Genomic DNA, 20,015 nt, shown 5'->3' with positions numbered 1-20,015 from the left:
TAGAAAAACAAGACATGAGAGCTCAAGCCTTACCTCTGGCACAGTTACCAATCTGCCCTGTGAACTCAGCCGACCTCCCCTGCACATTAAACACAGACGTGTTAGAACGGGTCCAGAGGAGGGCCACAAAATTGATGGGAGGGCTGGAGCACCTCTCCAACGAACAAAGGCTGGGAGAGCTGGGGATGTTCAGCCTAAAGAGAAGGCTCTGGAGTGACCTCACTGCAGCTTTTCAGTACTTAAAAGGGACTTACAAAAAAAGATGGAGAGCGACTCTTTGCTCAGTTGGGACGAGGGTGAACGGTTTTAAAAGAAAGGGAGATTTAGGTTAGAGGTTAGGAGGAAATTCTTCACTCAGAGGGTGGTGAGGCCCTGGCACAGGTTGCCCAGAGAGGTTGTGGATGCCCCATTCCTGGAGGTGTTCAAGGCTGGATGAGGCCCTAAACAACCTGATCTGGTGGTTTTTGTCCATGCCCATGGCAGGGGGGTTGGAACTGGATGATCCTTGAGGTCCCTTCCAACCCGAGCCATTCTGTGATTCTATGACTGTTTCAGACCCTTACCTGTGTTCACCTTACGCCCAGATCTGCAAAGTGGCACAGATAAACAGATGCCCTAATGAGTTGCCCCAGCAAACAGAGGATTCTGTTCACATGCCCCCTATTACCCAACAACCTGCAGGCAGTTCCGCACGTGGAACTGTGGGCAGTAAGCGCAGGGCTCACAAATAAGGCTCAAGTCTCCAGCTGCTACAGTTCACTTTTAATAAAAAAATGTGTTCCCAAGATACCGCTGTTCATTCCTCTGACATTCCACATTTTATTGAGTTTGGCTGGATTAAAGGGTTAGTTGTATGGTACATGAATTCAATAAATATTTAAGAACCTGGTGATGAAGCCCCATCGCATTAGAGCAGGGGATTAAGTACACAGAGAAGTAAAAACGCATTTCTAAAAGTTTGAATAACCAGCTGGGGTGGATAAATGTATCTTCAAAAAAGATGGTGTGTGCACTTGGACAGCATAGAGTTCTATGACCAGTAAACCAAACGATAAATTAGAGTGGGTTTTTAACACAGAACAGAACACACTGCAGCAGTTCTGCCATTTCCTGGTCAGAGATGAAAAGGAGGATTTAACACAAGAGCAGCGCTCTGTCCCGTCAGGCTGGATGGAGGAAATGAAGCCTCCAGGTGGTAAGGCACCCACCACCATTCTGCACCTGCAAAAATATTTTTGGAAAGGGAAGAGGAAGGCACAGGGAGAGCAAGAAACGGTGGGAGAAGGGCCTGGCAGATGTGCACACGCCATCTTTATAAGCCTAACGTAAATTGCTCCTTTGCCATGGCAGCCTGCAGAGCAGGCGAACAACACGGCTACCCTAGGGCTATTTTCCTGCTGTCTTATCACAGCGAAGGAGACCATAGCAGTCAGGCCCCCTTCTTGTTCTGAAGACACAAGTGAGAGTCGTTAGTAAATGAAAACAATTATCTGAAGTCCCAAGGACAGACCTTTAAGGTAAGTGGCATTAGAACTTTCCCCATCTGTTCAGGAAGCGTCCTGCCTGTAAGGTTCAACGAAAGACCATGCAAGAGCACTTAAGTTTCCTGTACGCCCAGCTACAAAAGCAATATACAAACTTCTTATGCATTCTATCCATGCACCTACCTGTGCACCAACCCCCAATTCAAGGACGGGGAAGCTACAATACACTACAGTGATCCCCCCTCTTGCCACAGTTCCAGCAAGCCCCTACAACCTGACGTTGTGCTAGATGCACCTATCTTAGAAGGAATCACAGCAGGCGGAACGGCTTTGCTGGCACTGCAGGGCTGATCTGTTAGGAGCCACACATCATGCACTCATCCCGGTTCTCCAGGGAGCACACCATGGCTGCTTTATTCCTTTCCTTCTCTTCCTCTTCCTTGGAGGCCTTCTCCCGCTCCCTGAGCTTCTCTTTGTTCAACGTGAACTGGATGGGGTTAGCAGCTGGCTTTGTCCTCAGGTAGTACATGCCAGTCTTCAGACCCTGCAGAGCAAAAGCATGGATGTAAGAACTGCAACGGGCTGGCGTGCAGTACAGCCAACCTCTGAACTGCTGGAACTGACCTTCCTTGGCCCCGCCGCTGTCCCTGCCTCACAGTGATGTCTGGTAGGCACAGTTAGTGGGAGCAATGCCACAAGCACCCGCAGCTCTATTGCTCAGAGAGATATTCCACTAGCAATACTGGATTCTTGGAAGGAGATGGCTGTTTACCCTTCTTAGAATCAGCAAGACCAACTTTTCATGAAAGAACTTATCAAACCCTATTTGCTATCTGTTGTGAACAAGCCCCCCACCCTGCCCCGCGCAGATACCTGCTTCCAGCCATAGAAATGCATGCTGGTCAGTTTGCCATAGTTGGGTTCTGCAATGTGAATGTTGAGAGACTGGCTCTGATCAATGAAAGCGCCTCTGTCTGCTGCCATCTTGAGGATGGTTTTCTGGGAGATCTCCCACACTGTCTTATAGAGTTGCTTCAAGTCATCAGGAATCTCAGATATATTCTAAAAGAAATGGGAAGAGTTTTCCAATGCAGCGTAACTGCCCAAATGGCCACATTATACAAACAAATTCTTCATGACTTGCTGATTTCACCAGACTAGAACTCAGGCTTCTTGTACCTGAACGCCATCACTGAACCCAGACATCCTGTATCTGAAAGCACCCAAGCATAAGGAAACAGTACTTGCTCCAACAGGATGGTTTGTTCTGGGGAATTCGAGGGGGGAAAAAAAAGGTTCCAAATAGGACACGAATGTTTTGTCCTAAATAGCTGTGAGGTCTTACAAAAAGCAATCCAGCAGCTAGTACCCTGCACACTTCATGACAAGTAGGATGCACTTTTTTTAGCATGCATGACTCCAAGCACAACAGTCACAGCAGCATTTCAAACTCCAGAGCATAAATGATTCATCCCACACAGGCTCTTCTACACACACCTTCCAGCTCTGGATGTCATATACTTGGCTCCTGTCTCAAGCTAACTCCCTGCTACATAATTACCCCTTTGCAATCTCTACGACAAATGGGAATCCAAACACCTGCGGAATCTGCATGAGGTAAAGCAGCCCAACTCTGTTCCTGTTCTAGTAATCATCAGTAGCATATTTCCCTTGGAATTTCCTATCATATGGGCAGGCTCCAGCAGGAACAAATTCCCACTGAGATCAGACACATTCCCTCGTATTTCTAATAGAAATGCTCCAAACTATAGCTTTCCTTCCCAGGTTAGCTGAGGCACTCACATAGAGCAGACCTCAGAGCCCCTCTGTGGAAGCCAGCCCCCAGCCAGCCAGCACTGCTCAGACAGGCGGGAATCCCGGCGCCATTCTCCTAGCTTCACATGCGTACCTGGATGGAGCCATTGTGGGCGATGATTTGGTTTTTCATCTCCTCATTCCACAGGCCCCTCTCTGTGAGATCTTTCAGCAAGTGCGGATTCACCACCTGTAAAGAGCAAAGGCCAAAGAATAAAAGCACTGCATATTCTGAGAAGGTACACGCCCTGCCTTACAGCACAGACAGGCCTCCTGGAGGAGGGAAATCCACACCGACATGCACGTTTTTAATTAGTTAAGACCTTGTTCAGTACTGCTGACCTTCCATTCTTTGGTTCGCACTGAGGAATGCATGCAAACGGCCAGACTGGGCCTGAAGTTAAAATAACAGGTAACGAACGTGAGAAGCTGCTGGCCACTGCTGACAACAGAAGGCTGCCTGCAATGCTCAGCTGACCCCAGGCCGGAGCTAAACTAGTACGACAGTTATAGGAGAAGCTACCGGACGTTACAGACGTGACAGGAGAGTGTATGGAACTCCCCTGCGGGAGGAACAACAGAAGACATGAAAATGAGAGGTCTTGGCTTACCGGGGCTACTGACCACAACCTGAATTACTAAATAAGGGTGTAAAAAAATCAGCAAGACCAGGGGCAGAAGGGCAATGAAGGGCATGCAGGCTGTTTATCTGGGAGGAAAATAACAACGAACTTTTGCTTGCTGTGACTGTTTGGACCTGTCCAGCAGCCCTGCACCTGACCCACACAGCAGAGCAGGATAAAAATCCTGTTGTTCTGACCACACAGGCCTGATCTGATCCTGCTGTCAGGAGGAAACGGAGTGCTTTGATGAGGGGACACCCCAGGGGGACAGTCCGGACCTCCCTAACAGTTACGTATTGCCTCTGTCTCATCAAGAGCTCTTTGTTAACTCCAGCCCCCAGAGCTCAAATTCTTTCATACATGACAGACACCTCTGCAGCTGCACAGCCTTCACATAACCTCTTCACAGATCTGTTCAGTGCTTTACGTATAGCTCTTTCCTCAGAACTGCACAAAGCAGCACTGTGGTCGCAGTTACTCTTCCCAGAGCACGCGTCTATCTTCATTAATTTCACTAATCATTAGCAAATATTCCTGCAGGCAATGTCAAGGTCTTACAAAGTGTTGTTTTGTTTTGTTTTTCCAGAGAAGAGTAGCACTTTTTAAAAATATTTTGCGTATTCCCTGGCAGTAAGCACAGTACAGACAGGCTGGTTAGATGTTTTCCTCAACAATTCTGGCCTCCAGCATAAACATCCAACTGAACTAAGTAATCAAGTGTGCAGCGTCCATCTTGTCTTCCTAAACAGTGAAGGTTATCAGAAATAAGACTACAGAAAAGCTCTTTGCCACACCTGCTTCAAGTGCTTACCTGGAACTCTCCTGAAAGGACTCTGCGCGTGTAGATGTTGCTGGTGTAGGGCTCAATGGATTCGTTATTGCCCAGGATCTGAGCAGTAGAGGCAGTTGGCATGGGAGAAATGAGAAGGCTGTTTCTGACACCACACCTAGCAATGAGAGTCAAGAGTTGGAAAGTTTCAACCAAGTGAGACAAGACTGAAAAGGCCCAAGAATAATAGTTTACAGACTGTCTGCACAGAGCTAAGAGAGCCCAAGAAGGAACTCTCAGCGCACACATACAGAAACCTTACCTTCCTGAGGTAACCTGAAAAGTCTCTCACTAGCTGCAGTAAAAAAACAGAAGTTCCACTAAGCTTGCAGTGTGGGTCAATACAGAAGCTTAACTCAAGTCTTCGCTATTTTCATCTTTAACCAGGCTTTTCCAAATTATTTAGTCATGGGAAAGGGTGCATCGAAAAAAATCTGTCAGGCACACAACCCTGCAGTGCTCAGGCAAAAACAAAGCAGCCCATAAAAAGCCTCCCCATATGCAAGACGGCAGACAGACTTCCTACATTTGAAAACTAAACCCATGCAAACTGAATAAATTCATTACAGTGACGTCACACTTCAACAGTTGCTGTCTTGAAGACGTTCAAGGCTCAGCTGCTTTGCCCTGTGAGCTGAGGAAACAGCTCCCAAGCCTGGCTGACTGTCTCACCATACATTTGTTGAACTGGAACACAAACCATTCGGCTGATGCATCCAAGATGAAGCAAGAGCTCAGCTAAAGCAGAGGCTATGGGATGGACTCACTTTGGCATGTAAGAATGAAAAACAAAGAAAACCATCTACAAAAGAGATTTGAAGAAAGATCTACTATGGGGAGAAAAATAAGAGAAAATGCAGGGCCATTTTTATATGTGACCTCTTTTGTTTTCACATCAGTCATAACATATCAAATGCAATTTACATTTAATACAAACTGTGTGAGAATACTCACTTAGCAATCTTCTCCTTTAGAGCCTTCCAGTCCCAAAGATCAGACGGGGTGACGTTCCACATGTCATACTGAAGAATCTGAAGAACACAGGAATGGTACAAATTAGATGGGGTGCTCTTTTCTGCGGATTTTATAAATCAATGACAAATCGACCTGTTATTCCTGTTAGCTATCCGCTACAGCTGAGCCTCAGCCAAGCTCCTGTACCATAATCTTACAAACACTCGGTGTTTTAATCATGCTGAAGAGGCCAGCCAGTACGAGCTGAGTCTTCCTTTTATTGTTCTCTGCACCTCAGTTTTAATTACTTATTTCTTAATGCACTTAAAAAGCCAAATGATGGAAGCAACTCTAGCATCCTTTGCATTGATGCAGTATTATCAGCGTATGATATGACGTTATTATCACAATGTGTTTCAGTCCTACTTCTGTATCAAAGACCAGGCACAACCACATGACTTGCTTTTCATAGACCTGTCCCTGACACAAGACAGTTCCTGGAACTTACTCCTTTGCTGACAGGAGAACCCTCGTATGTTTCATATGGTCCTTGCTCCTCGGCAAGTTCACAGCTGGCTTCCAAAGCTCCATAATAAATGGTCTCAAAAATCTGCTGGTTCAAGCGCTGGGCCTCCGGACTTTCGAAGGGGTATCTCATCAGAATGAAAGCATCTGCCAGACCCTGCACACCAATGCCAATGGGACGATGGCGTCTGTTGGAGCGTTCGGCCTGCATAGCGTTCAAGCAAAAAGAATAATTAGCAATGCTACATAGAATCAGAGAGTAAGTTAAATTGGAAAGGACCTCTGGAAGGAAATTAGGCCGTCTACCTCTGACTTGATTTTTATTCTGCTGCAACGTCCCAGCTTCCAGTTCCACCCAATTTCCCACTGTTTGCTATTTTGTAGGGTACAAGTTTGAGGACCAACATTAAGCGTGTTTGAAGTGATCACTACTTCTAATTGCTCAACTTGACACACGAAGGGAAGCATGATTTAGAAATGAACGTTTCTTGAAAACCAAGGCCACTCGAGCATTCTAATTGTACATGCTTGAAAAAATAATCCTCATCAGGTTTGGCCTCAGACTTTGAGTATTTGCTTATTTCCTCCTTGGCTGCTTGCCTCGTGGTCTTGTTGCACTGCAAATAACTTTGCTCCCATTCCCTGTCAACAATTCCCAACACTCTCTCCACTTTCTTTCCAGAAAAATGCGTGTACACTCTACCAAAAACGCACAAAGCCAACAACTCAAGATTGAGTTACACCTTCTTGGTATCTTTCCACGATCATTCTCTCTGCTCGGCTTTCCATTCTGTGTCTAGTGCTGTTCTGTGCTTTATGGAAATCCACTCACGTGCAAAGATATCCGACAGCCGAAACATCTCAAGGGGAGGATTTTTCTACAACTGCTTCGCTAAGGAAGCGCACAGGTTGAAGCTTAAGAAGCCGCTAACAGGTCGCGTCTGCAAACGGTTAGTTAATGGAACTCCCAGCTACTTGCCTACACGGGTTTACAAAACCCCTCACTGATTCCTTCTGCCCAAGACTGAACTGGGACCGGTAGAGAACAACAGGCCCTTTGTCCCCAGAGGCGTGGCACACCTCCAGCCGCAGAGCGGCGCAGCACTCACCTCTGGCACAGGGTAGTAGTTGATATCGATGATTTTGTTCAGGTTTCGGACAATAACTTTAGTGACTTCAGCTAGCTTCTTGAAATCATACGTATGCTCTGAAGTGACATACATATTCAGGGCTATAGAGGCCAAATTACAAACTGCAACCTGTGGGAAAAGAAAAAAAAACACTGTGAAAACGGTCATGCCAGCCAACAGCCCATGCAAAATACACACTCCCTCAATCCCAGAGCATGCTCCCTATCCAAACTATACAGAAACAAAGAACCAAGCAAGCTAAGAGGATGGAAAAATACACTCATTCCTATGCTCTTTTACAAGCTGAAAAAAGGATAACGACAATTGAAAAATATTTAGTAGATATCAATATCACCATAAAAATTCAATTCTCTGTCCTGGTCAGTCCTGCTGCATGTAGGCTTCCCTTCCAAAAACCAGGCCTTACCACTTCTTGTATTATCAGAATCAGCAACTGATATCCATTAGAACCACAACATATGAGGGCATTATTTTCATTATTTTTAACATTCACATTATTTCCAGACCCAGGAGAACTGAAACAAGTTGGCTGAGGTTTCTTGTGCAGCACAGACAGGCAAGATGGCTCCGTCTCCTCAAGATTACTCAGGATTTTATGAGTATGTCAAGGAGCTAAAGAACCACTACTGGCTCGGGCAGTAGAAACCGATTATTTCGGTTTTAACAGTCTCAAGAGCTTTTTTGCACTCAAAATGTGCCATGCTGTACTAGCACTAACTCATTTCTATGTTCTTTCTTCACCTTTGTTATCAACGCTGCAATCCAAACATAGTACATCTGTAGAGCACCTAGATGAGACAGGGAACTCAAGGGAGAATTACGACTGAACTGCAAGTCTGGAGGTTAGAGAGGTACGGTTTTACTAAACCTTCAGCAGAAAAGATGCTTATATCAGCTTCCTAGAAGCCAAAGAGCTCACTTCTCTATCAAGGTGCCAGAGTTTTGCTTTGATGGGTATCTTCTTTTATACCAAATCCTCCACAGGAGTTGGAAGGGAAGGGAAACCACCACACACAGACTTAGAAGTGCTGTAAGCACTCAAGTCAAAAAATCCTCATAATTTTCTTAGCTACCTGTTCCCTTCCCCAGCTAAAAGTCAGACATACTCTAAAAAGCTAGGCACAGTCACACCTTTCCTAAAAGTTGCAAGTTCCTCGTCTCCACTTACCTCATCTTTGCTGGTATACTCCACTATTTCTGTGCACAGATTGCTGCATTTGATGGTCCCCAGGTTCTGCTGATTGCTCTTCCGGTTGCAGGAGTCCTTGTACAGCATGTAGGGCGTGCCCGTCTCTGTCTGGGATTCGATGATGGCGTACCAGAGCTGCTGGGCCTTCACCACTCTGCGGACACGGCCTTGCTTCTCGTAACTGCAACAGGGCACATGTTGCTTGTCAGCTCCCAGACTCTCCAAAAACAGCACTGGAATCGATCATTCTTAACACCAGGTTCCCAGGAGGGCAAGACTCTATTCACTTCTGAGCTGTGTGAATTCTAATTAGGAGGCCAGCATTAACAGCAAGGTACCAAGACTATTCACATCTAAAGGAAACACAGAGCTTTCACTGCAGCACCCTACACAACTAGCTCAAAACAAAGCCACCAACCGCTTTAAGCAGGAATCATTTCAGAATTTTCCTCTAAAATAATCTTTCATATGTAGCTCTATCTTAAGCAGTCTGAAGCAAACAGTAACCAGACATCCCGGTCTTTGTCCATTTATCAACCTGGTAATTCGACTCAGTGAGCACCTGGAAGCCAACACCACAAACCTGTGCTTTGGCTCCCACATACCCCATGAGGGCAGTTCTGTAAATGGATGTCTGCAACTTTTCTTACCTCTCATATAGTTTCTCAAATTCCTCTCCCCACACCTCATCTAGGCCAGGACACTCATTTGGACACATTAAGGACCAGTCCTGTAAGAAGGAAAAAACGCTCAGAGAAAATCTGCTAATTGACAGCATCCAACTTCAGCAGCAGATCCTGCTGTAAACAGGAACACAAAAACTCAGTTCCCCTCCTGAAACAGTATGAACCGACTCTTCCAGCAGACATGGGGAAGGTGTTTGAGTAGTATGATTTACTTAAAAATCAATTATATGAATATTTATGATCAAACTGCTTTTTAAATTCTGAAATGACTACTTATTAAGATATAACTCATTTTCAAGCAGTCACACAAAGATCAATTTACTGAGAAGATTTTGATGCTTTCAGGGTACTCCAGACTAAAAATTAGCATAATGGCATATCAGTCATGGGCTGCAAGATCCAGCTGTGAAGCATCATAGAAGGCTTCCTCTGCTGCTAGGAAGCCAGCTCCACAGCACTTGTGAACGCCACGCTTCTCCATTAAAAGGCCTCTCCTGCACCAATCAAGCTTCTTACCTGGTTGGTTTCAACTCTCTTCATGAAGAGATCAGGAATCCAGAGGGCAAAGAAAAGGTCTCTGGCACGCTGCTCTTCTTTCCCAGTGTTCTTCTTTAAGTCAAGAAACTCAAAGATGTCCAGATGCCAAGGCTCCAGGTAGATGGCAAAAGCTCCAGGTCTCTGATACAGAAAATAGAGTCAGGATCGGAACAAATGGCCCTTGGAAATATTTCCCACACTGCTGCTGACTGAACACAATACCCTAAACTCACTAGAACTTAGTTTTATAGTCTTGTTAAGGTAATTTCAATATCCTTTATATTACTCTTGCTCTCAGTTACTGGAACTAGGTCATACTACTAGCTCCAGATCCTTAATAAAAACGATCCCACACTAAAAATACCTTCTGTGTCAACAGGAGCTTGACAAATCTCAGATGTACATACTGAGCCATGCCTCCACTGACCTCTGGCTATCTGAATATAAAGGGTACAGAACAAAAATCTTTCTACAGTCTTACACCTTAAGTCAATGTAGGGCATACGAAGAGTGACTGACAACCACTGCGAGAGGCTGAACGTGTTCATGTCACACAGCTACCACACAGCAGATGTATACCTACGCAATAAAGTGCACAGCAAACTGAGAACGCCCAACTAGAAACAAGGGAAAAGAATCCTTCTTGTAATTACATGTCGCCTACCACCACATCGATGTTACTGGTTCTGTCTTTCACAGATGTGGTCTCCTTCTGACCTGGGCCAACCCCTTCACCCGATTTAATGCTAAGCCAATACCTTGTTACCGCCTTGATCCACGTAGCGAGCCGTGTTGTTGTAGACCCTCAGCATTGGAACAAGTCCATTAGAATTTCCGTTTGTCTGCACAGGCACAGGAAAATTATTGTTACTGAAAAGCAACTGCCTGAAGAGCTGGGCCTACGTTTCTGTACGGCTCTGTGGCTTTCAGCAGTCAGACAAACTCATCCTGAAAGCTAGCGCCTGACCCCCTCAACCAGTGCTCTGGTAGCACCACCATCCTCCCCCAAACTCCTCTTTTTTTTTGAAGTAAAAAATGCACCATCTGAACTTAATTCCTGGACATAACACAATCCAAAGGCTTGCAGAGCTTACATACATGGTGACAAAAAGGAATAAATAAATAAACACGTGCATCCACAGATCACCTTAATCAGTTAAGCTTCTAAAAAGGAAAAGGGCCAATGCCTGTAGGCTGCCGATACATAAATAAGTTGGAATTGCCTGGTAAGCACTGGAATGAGATCCACTCCATTTTTCGGAAGGACTTCTATTAGGAAACAAAGGAAAACCAACCTCTTCGTTTCAGGGCATACTGAAAGGAAGGACTACGGAGCTGGACTAACTGCTGTGCTAAACGGACAGCAGTGCTGGTAGAGGCAGCGCTGATCGGGCAAGTAAGGACGGCCACTTCCTGAACCCAGAAGGTTAACCTCCGCCGCACACCGCCTGCACACTCACCCCAGCAATATAGCTGCCCGTGGCTCGGATACAGCTCACAGCCAGGCCAATCCCACCAGCAGACTTCGAGATCAGTGCACACTGCTTGAGAGTGTCATAGATTCCCTCAATGCTGTCATCCTTCATGCACAGCAGGAAGCAACTAGTGAAAACAAATAGCTTCAGCATAAAAAAGATTAAAAAAATAAAAAAAAATCACTAGCTATTTTACCAGGGCTGCAGAAAACCAAGGGCAAACACTGTATATTTAACACGCTACGCCAAGCAAAAAAAATAAGCAAACCCATAGGCTGTACTGTGGAATAAAGGACAGATTTAGAAAACACCACAAACAATAGTTATGTTACTGACACCTCTGTTACCCAAGCAAAGCGTTTTTAAAATCAGATCTACTTCCTAACAGTTATCCTTGCTACTTTTAGCACATTTAAAAAAAACAATTACCAGGAGTCACTTTTTAACCTACAAAAGACTCTGTATGTAAGCAACTCTGAAATAAAAGAGCCACTTCCATTAGCTTGAGAAGCTTACCGACACATCATTTTTCACCAAACACTACACTAGATATCAAGTTAATTTTGACAACAGCTTCTCAAAGCTTCATAGAACTATCACAGAAGCACAGCTACTAGATTTAGAAGTTGTGACAGCACTTGGATAGATCCCATCACCAAAACCTCATCTTCCTCCAGTTACGCATTAAACACGCTTGGAAGCCAAAGGTACCTGGAAAGCTGAGGCCGGTTGGTGCCCGCGTTGAATAACGTGGGTGAGGCGTGGGTAAACCACCTTTCAGACAGAAGATTGTAAGTTTCGATTGCGGCATCAATGTCATTTTTGTGGATGCCCACCGACACCCTCATCAACATATGTTGAGGACGCTCAGCAACTAGACACAGAAAAGGAGAAGGAAGAAAAGAATGTCAGTGTGACGTTTACAGTTGGTACAGACAGAAGTAGAGGCTGTGGTACTAAGATACAATGTGCAATGGGCCACTTGAGAGCCATAATTTTCATAGCGTTGCAGAACAGTTCGGGATGGAAGTCTCCAGTACAATCTTCTGCTCAAAGAAGAGTCAGCTAAGAGGATTAGACCAGCTTGCTATGGACTTTATCCAGTCAGGTCTTGAAAAACTCCAGGCCTGGGACTGGATAACCCCTTTCAACCACCTGATCCAATGCTCAGCTGTACTCACGGGGAAAAAGAAAACAGTACTAATAGCTAAATCGCAATCCAATATGCAACCCAGCATCCAATTGCTCTCTGTGTTACATTAAAATCAACCTCGCGCTCTTTTGTGTCCTGGGATTTCCAGGCTAAAGGCCTGCGATAGCTGGCAGTGACAGCACAGCAGCTCTAAATTTATTAGAAAGCACCTGGCATTATGGAACGGGCTGTCAGGCAAAAAATCCTTCATCTTCGACACCCAAGGTAAGAGGCAGCTTTCAAGGCACTGGGGTCTCTGTAAGAGCCAGGTGAAGCACAGATGCCCAGGTCACCGACATTACCTGGAACATCCAGGTACACCTGGCACAGTGCCGCTGCTTAGGGATCGTGTTGTTCATGTAAGCATACCACTGCCACCAGATAGGCACCGGACTCTTAGCTAAGAGATGCTGCACGTGTACAGAGAACACCTGCTACAAACATGCCACTTGATTGCTGTCTTCTTTAAGCCAGGACTCAATGGTTTTGCTGGACTGCTCCATGAGGTAGCCTATCTGCCTCCTCAACCCTTGCTCTGAGCCACGGCCTTGACTTTTAAATAATACTTGAAACTGACAGAGACGGTTCTTACCTTTTGAGTTGATTTTCAGCAAGTAGGAGCGTTCTAAGGTCTTTAAAAAGAGAGAGTGCATTTCAGCAGTCATTCAAATTTAAATCTAAAAAATCCTATTAATACAGAAAGCTGCAACCTCAACCACCTTCGTGCTCCTTAACCCAGGTTTCAACAGAGGCACCAACTTTGCACTTGACTTGTTAACAATTCACTCTCGTTAATGACAAAGGATGTGAAGCGACTAATAACCAAAGCCAGAAGTCCACTGTAAGACTCCAACGCCGAGGTCTCTATGCTTTGGATTATAGAGTGGATTATGAAGCATGGAGCAGCAAGGTTCAACACCGCTTTTCAATCCACAGTGAACTGAGGCTGGACGGCAAGGGAGGGCTTGTCCTCCGCAATGCCACCTGTCAGTATCACTAATTATACTATCATAACGCTTTCTAGACCACCTGTACCACAATCTGCTGTGCTGGGTGGTGAACACACCAAATGACACATACGGTAGGCCCCTACAGTTTGAGCAGGTGCCTTTTAAGCTTGTGCCTAACGAATTACAGCAGTAATTACAGGAGGGAATGTGAGGCATTGAATATCTATACGCATACAGAAGCGCACACACGCCCCTTCAAGGTCCCTTCTCTCCATCCCTGCCTATGCTGCTTCCGCAGCTGCCCTGCCCTGCACAGCCGGCTTCCCCCAAACCTGAAAGTACCAAACCACGTGCTGATGGAAGAACCTCCTGGACGTAATTCGACACAGAGATCAGCAGTTCTTCTAGAGACTCATCAAGACCAACGAACTATCAGGTCCCCGGTGCTATGCCAAATACCCTCCAGCCAACCCTACAGAGAGCCCACCGCATCGTGCCCTAAAACAACTGGGCGAAGAACAGCGTGTTACGAGGGGAGCGGGAGGAGCAGGTGGTGGGGGCACAGCCGACTGGACTGGTTGTGGGGGAGATGTTCCAGCAGCATGGAAGAAGACAAACCCGTGGGCTGACACACTGAGAACAACTGCTACACGAAACAATGGCGAAAAACAAAGATCCCTTTTCTGGGTTATTAACAATTAGATTACTTCCTTGAGGAATGGCATCAGCTGGGAAGCTTCCAACAACATGCAGCACTATCTGCTGCAGAAAACTTGGAGGCTAACAGTTAAAATATGATAGCAGCCAAGGAACAGAGCACAGCCAAGAAGAACGTACATGATTCATGAAGTTAGGCAACCACTTTGTGCAGGTACTTCGTTTTCACCAACCCACTAATGCCCAAGCTACTTCCAGTGCCCTTCGTGTTCTGGTCAAACGATTTTGCAAGGATTCCCATTCCTCCCAACAGACCCAGCTCCAGAACAACTAAGACTGCTGTTCTGATGTTATCATGAATAATGTGCTGTTTACCTTAAAACCAAAATAGTTGTAGGAGAAGTCTCTGTCATAGATAATAGCAGAATTCAGGCGCTGAGAGGAAATAAAGAGAAAAAATTGCATTTACATTCGGATTTTGGGGGTTTCACATTCAGGCATAATGCTGATATCGGTATTTCTGGCCTCGAAAATGTAGCGAAACAGGTTATTCAGACAGATGGTCGTGAATAAAACAGGGAAGAACACTGAGGTTGAAACAACAAATGCAGTGTTAACAATTTTTTCCAAGTACAATGCACAATTGTTGGCAACGTTTTCCTGAAGTCTTTAACTAGACACCAAGAAACACAAGATATGATCAAAATGAGAATGCGGCTTCCCCGTAAGAACAGAAGCCTGGAACAACAGGAAATCAGACACCAAACCTCTTCTCTCCCTTCTGTGAGTACAAAACAGATTGCCACACTGAAAAGTCCTTTTCCCCAAACCAATTAATTGGGCTGTTCGTGACTATGAGGACATTTAAGAAAATGTCCTTACATGAAGGAAATTCCTACACCTTCTTTTAAACTCCAGAAGAGAGCAGTTATCAGCTGTGCCCGTTGATGTCTTGGCATTCTGTCCTAAAACAAATGGCTTACAAATGGCTTAAAAAAAAAATCATCTTAACCAGTTCACTGAATTTTCAAAAACTGGGAAACTGTTACATACGTCCTTGTTGGCCAGAACTATGTCTAGCGTTTCTTTAGAGATCATTGGTGAGTGCTTCCCGTTGTGAGGGTTTACGTAGTTGTAGAGGTCATCCATCACATCTACAACAGAAGCAGGATTAAAAAGAAGTACATCCACAAAGCTATATATACAATCTGTCAATTGGTTTCAAAGATTTAACAGGCAGGACTACCCCTGCACAGAAATAATCCCTTCCAGCTCTACGCATGTACAACTCTTCTTCTACGTGCTCAGCGATGTTACTGATCTGCTAACGCACTTGCCTTACAACCTTTTTTTACAGGATTTGTAATATGCAATAAATGAGAAAGAGTGGGTACGTCCTAATTTCAATCAGTTACATTTTTAATCAATCTATTTATAGGGAAATAAATCATCGATCTATTTAAGTGAAATCTCTTTCTCGCAGAAGAGGCAATTTCACTTTCCTAGTGACACATAAAACTCATGTTTTTCATCTCCATGGCATTTTTAGTTAGCCTGGGTACTTGGTACCTTCTGCTTAAGAAAGATTTCCATATTTATATCCTCTAAAACTCCTACTCCCTTTCTGACTAATTGCTATCTAAATGCCCCCAGACAGACTCACCACTGAATACTTTCTTGGTTTCTTTGTGCAGATTGGACACTGCAATCCTTGCTGCCAGGATAGCGTAATCAGGGTGCTTGGTGGTCAGGGTTGCAGCCGTTTCAGCAGCCAGGGTGTCCAGTTCCACTGTCGTGACACCGCTGTACAGCCCTTGAATCACTTTCATGGTGATCTGGGCCTAGAAGGGAGAATCGTGCAGATCAGCTACCGGGTGTTAAAGAAATCGTGGTATTTCGGCCATTTAGGGTATAAGACATGCTCCACTATCAGCAGTACTTTGTACTTTATTTTTTAAAAAAAGCGAATTAAAACACTAAGTTCTTTCAGTGAAGTACTGACACCTGAAATTTTAAACCAAGTGATAACTGGGGCAGGAGGGAAGTCAGGGAAAGAGCAAAGAAAGAAGAAACCATTAATCTGGAATCATTAAAAAGTTTTGTTTGTTTGTTTTTTCCTGCAGACACTTTCTTAAAGGACAGAGAAAACTAGCAGAAAAAGTCAGTTTAAAAGATGACTTGCTTGGAAGTTTTAAAACTAAAAATAAAGCTTGACTTTAAAATGTCTGATGAGACATGTAAGTGCTGTATTTAAAATAATTCTGCAGCAAGAGAAAAAAAAGATCAGCCCTGGAAGGGACACGCTGCCTTTTGCTTCATGACTTGACCTAATCCTCATCTAACAGCCATCTCCTGGGATGCCATCTCAAAAGCAGTTTCTGCTGTTCTGTCAAATCTTTAGCACTGATCACTACAGATCACATTCTGCACTGCAGAACAGAGGGCTGCTCTAAGGTGGCAACCGCTGCACACATTTGAAATGCCAACAGCCTCAGAAAACCAGGACGGGTACTTCTCAAGCTTTATTCCCTGCAAGGAAGCACTTCCCATTCAGGATTGTTATTACTGGCTTGTAAAGCACCTGGAACAAGATCCGCATCCAAAGGGAGAAACGCAGTTCTGGGAAGAAAGATCTTACACACTACTGCCAAATAAATAACGCAGTGCTTCGAGTAAAGGAAGTTTCACTACTGAGACCGGGGCATTTGAAGTCAGGAGGCCTGAGAATCTTGCTGGTGTCCTCATCAACAACTTGAGTCGCTGAGATCAAGGCCGTGTTCTTTGTGCTCTGTACTTCTGGGTACAGAATGAATGTCAAATATTTCACAGTTGCAATTTAAGACACGAAAACTGATGGGTGCATCTCAGAGAAGAGCCCAGGCTGGCAACTCCAAACGAACAGACTGGTTCTGCACATCCACATAAAAACCTGACACACACCCACGGATCCGTGCACAGGCTGTGAACAGAGATGCACAGGTGCCATCAGCATGCACCCAAAATCCTACGGAACTCAAAAAAAAAAAAACACATGGGGATATTAGAATGACATAGGAGTTCTGACAGAAAGGGCACCTTGTTTTAAGAGGTTCAAGATCTGCTTTCCATATAGCATTGCTCAAGCTTTACAGACTGAAATTGTGAGCAACCTACCCTAACATGTGAGTTGGAGCAACACTTTTTAAGCACAAGAAGCTCAATCACTTCAACACTGTCTGAGGTATCTACCCAAAGCAGCTTACAGTAGGTAAAGCAGAGACTTTCCCCCGCTCCAGTCTCAGGTTTTGTACCCACAAAGCAAAAAACGCAGAACACGATTCAAAGAAACGTGTTATGGATATGTTTGCCAACGGCTCCTGCACAGGCTGCCAGATTTGGTTTTTGCCAAGGTGAATAACCAGGCGACATCTGCTCCCAGCTGCTGGCGCCTAGCAGAGATCACCGCCAGGGGCAGGACAAAGGAGACTCACGGGATCGACAAAGTCAGCGTTGAGCCCATAGCAGAGCTTCTGGATGCGCGACGTGATCTTGTCAAACATGACGCGCTCCTGGCGCCCATCTGTTGGAGAAGAGGTTACCGAGACATCAGTTCCCGTTGCGATACAAGAACTGGTAAAGCACAAAGCACCCACGGCAGGAGCCAACCCTCCTGTGGTGACTTCAAGGCGGGAAGCACTGCGGACAACCCGCCCAGGCTCCCCTCCTCCGTCCTGCTGCCCATGGCCAACACTGGGCACCGGGTCCCTCACTCTGAGCAGGGCAAGAAGGGAAGGCAGGGCGCTCGCACCTCCTCAAGGACACGAGGACACCCCGCAGGGCCAGGACACCCCCACCCCGCCGGCACCAACCTCTGCAGAGACCAGACCCCGTTCCTCAGGGCCGCCCCACAAAGACGGGGCATCGAGCTCGGGGGTCCCAGCCCCAGACCCTGGGCACCGAGCCCTCCCCAGGGCTCCCCGCGTGCTCCCCCCGTGCCCCCCGCCCCGGGACGAGCCCCCAGCCCCCAGCCAGGGGGGCCGACACCGCGGGGCTGGGGGCTCCGGGCCGGGCCCCCCGAGCCCGCCGCCGGGCCGGGGCTGCCCGCAGCCGCCCCGAGCTCTCGGCCCTCAGGCGGGGGAGCCCCCCCGAGGAGCGGGGCCGCCCCCCGGCCCCCGCCGCCCTCACCGCGCTTGACGACGTGCATGGCGGCTCCAACGGCTGCGGGGCCGCGCTCGCTCTGCGCGCCTCCCGCTCCCGCCAACCGCGCTGGCCCCGCCGCGCCGCCGTAGCGCCTCGCCGCTCCGCCTGAAGCCGCGCCGACATCTTGGCTCCGGGCACCTCCGCTCCCCGCGTCCCCCCGCCGCGGGCTCGGGGCTGCCTCCCGCCCCACGCGGCTCCCTCCCGCCTCGTCCCCTCCCCATGCCCGCCTTCCCCGCCCGGCCCGGGCAGCGCCGCCCGCCCGGCGGGGGCCGCCGGTTTGCCCGCTTCTAAGATGGCGGCGGCAGGCCGGGCGGGAAAGGGGCCGCGCGCGGGCGCGATGTACGGGGCCCGCGAAGGGCCGGAACACCGCCGTTTCGCGGTTCGCGTTACAGCAGTAGCCGCGATAATGATACGAAATAGTATCTAGACGTAACATCCCGTGCGGCTCTCCAAGGGAGAGGGGCGCCCGGGCAGAGCTCCGCTCCTCGGGCAGGTTCCTGGCATGGCAACCAGCAACCCTGCGCTGAGGGGGCTCACCCAGTCCCCGGGACACGCAGCCCTGGGGGGCCTGCAGGGCCAGGGCACGGGGACACCACACACAGAACGTCACGGAACGGCCGGGGGATCTCCAGAGATGATCCAGTCCAACCCCTGCCAGGCAGGGTCACCCGGAGCACACTGTGCAGGACGGCACCCAGGTGGGGTTGGAGTATCCCCGGACCCCACGGCCTCCCTGTGTCCCAGCGCTCCGTCGCCCTGTAGAAGTGCCCCGTGATGGCAGAATCACACAGCAGCTTCAGATACAGCTAAATGTTGAGCACTGTTAGCACTGAAATACTAAGCTGGAACCTCCCGTGCTGCAGTTTGTGCCCGTTGCCTCTCATCCTGTTGCTGGGCACAGCTGAGAGGAGACCGGCTCCATCCTGCTGGCACGCTGCCCTTGGATACTGATACACGTGGATGAGGTCTCCCCTCGTCTTCTCCAGGCGAAGCAGGCCCAGTTCTCCCAGCCTGTCCTCATACAACAAGTGAAAGTGCCACAGCCAGGGGCAGAGCAAAGGGCGCATCGTGGCAGGAAGGCCCTCCGGGATCTCAAAAAGCCCCTGGCTGCCCTTAAAACACCGGGAGTGACAGCCTCAGTGAGGCGGCACCTTCCCCATGCACGTGAGGGTGAGCAACCACCACAGCCATCCGCAGAAAGTTTTCCTCTCCGAGGGACAGAAAGTGTCCCAGAGTCCAGGCAGCACCCAGGGACAGCGGTGCCCCAAAGCACGGCTGAGGTTCATACACGTAATGCAACCCCAAAAGTCAGCGTTTCCTCTGCTAACGTACGCTGGGAGCCTTGTAAGCCAGCAGCCACCAGCAGCTGTATAATGTGGTGTGATAACATCTTGCAGTTCGCATTTGTGGCGCCTTCCTTCCCCGCACAGAAGCGGTGGGGCCGCCTCCACCTGAGGGGTGCACCCACGCACGGGGACTGCGCCGCGCAGCGCGGCCTCCGCCTGTGTGAGCGGGACGGGGGAGCCGAGGCGAGCCCAGCGCCGCAGGGGAAGCGCCAGGTTTTGCCTGGTGAGAACACAAACAGCCGACGTGCAAGGTGGCCTCTGGTGAGGCTCACCCTGTGGGTCTCCAGGGGACATCCCGGCAGCTTTGGTGGCATGCAACAGCTGGCAGCTCAGTTATTGGGGATGGGGTGGGACGGAGATGGGGATGGGATGGGGTTGGGGATGGGATGGGGATGGGATGGGGATGGGGATGGGATGGGGATG

At 47.8% G+C, this 20,015-nt stretch overlaps 1 protein-coding gene across 1 annotated transcript; it reads right to left on the bottom strand.

The window, feature by feature from the left end:
- Positions 1–741: 741 nt before the first annotated feature.
- On the bottom strand, positions 742–18,357 carry RRM1 (ribonucleotide reductase catalytic subunit M1). Its single transcript, XM_035330895.1, has 19 exons — positions 18,232–18,357; positions 17,538–17,626; positions 15,731–15,908; positions 15,121–15,221; positions 14,443–14,502; positions 13,053–13,092; positions 11,980–12,142; positions 11,254–11,395; positions 10,552–10,635; positions 9,773–9,934; positions 9,221–9,300; positions 8,550–8,751; positions 7,340–7,489; positions 6,214–6,435; positions 5,706–5,782; positions 4,734–4,869; positions 3,394–3,489; positions 2,358–2,546; positions 742–2,028 (listed from the first exon to the last, which is right to left on the bottom strand). Exons 1-19 carry the CDS (start codon positions 18,248–18,250, stop codon positions 1,840–1,842), a joined length of 2,379 nt encoding a protein of 792 aa, XP_035186786.1. The 5' UTR covers positions 18,251–18,357; the 3' UTR covers positions 742–1,839.
- Between the last annotated feature and the right edge of the window lie 1,658 nt (positions 18,358–20,015).

The sequence above is a fragment of the Oxyura jamaicensis genome, chromosome 1 (genome assembly GCF_011077185.1).
Source record: "Oxyura jamaicensis isolate SHBP4307 breed ruddy duck chromosome 1, BPBGC_Ojam_1.0, whole genome shotgun sequence".
Taxonomy (NCBI): domain Eukaryota; kingdom Metazoa; phylum Chordata; class Aves; order Anseriformes; family Anatidae; genus Oxyura; species Oxyura jamaicensis.
This window is presented reverse-complemented; position numbering and strand designations above follow the sequence as displayed.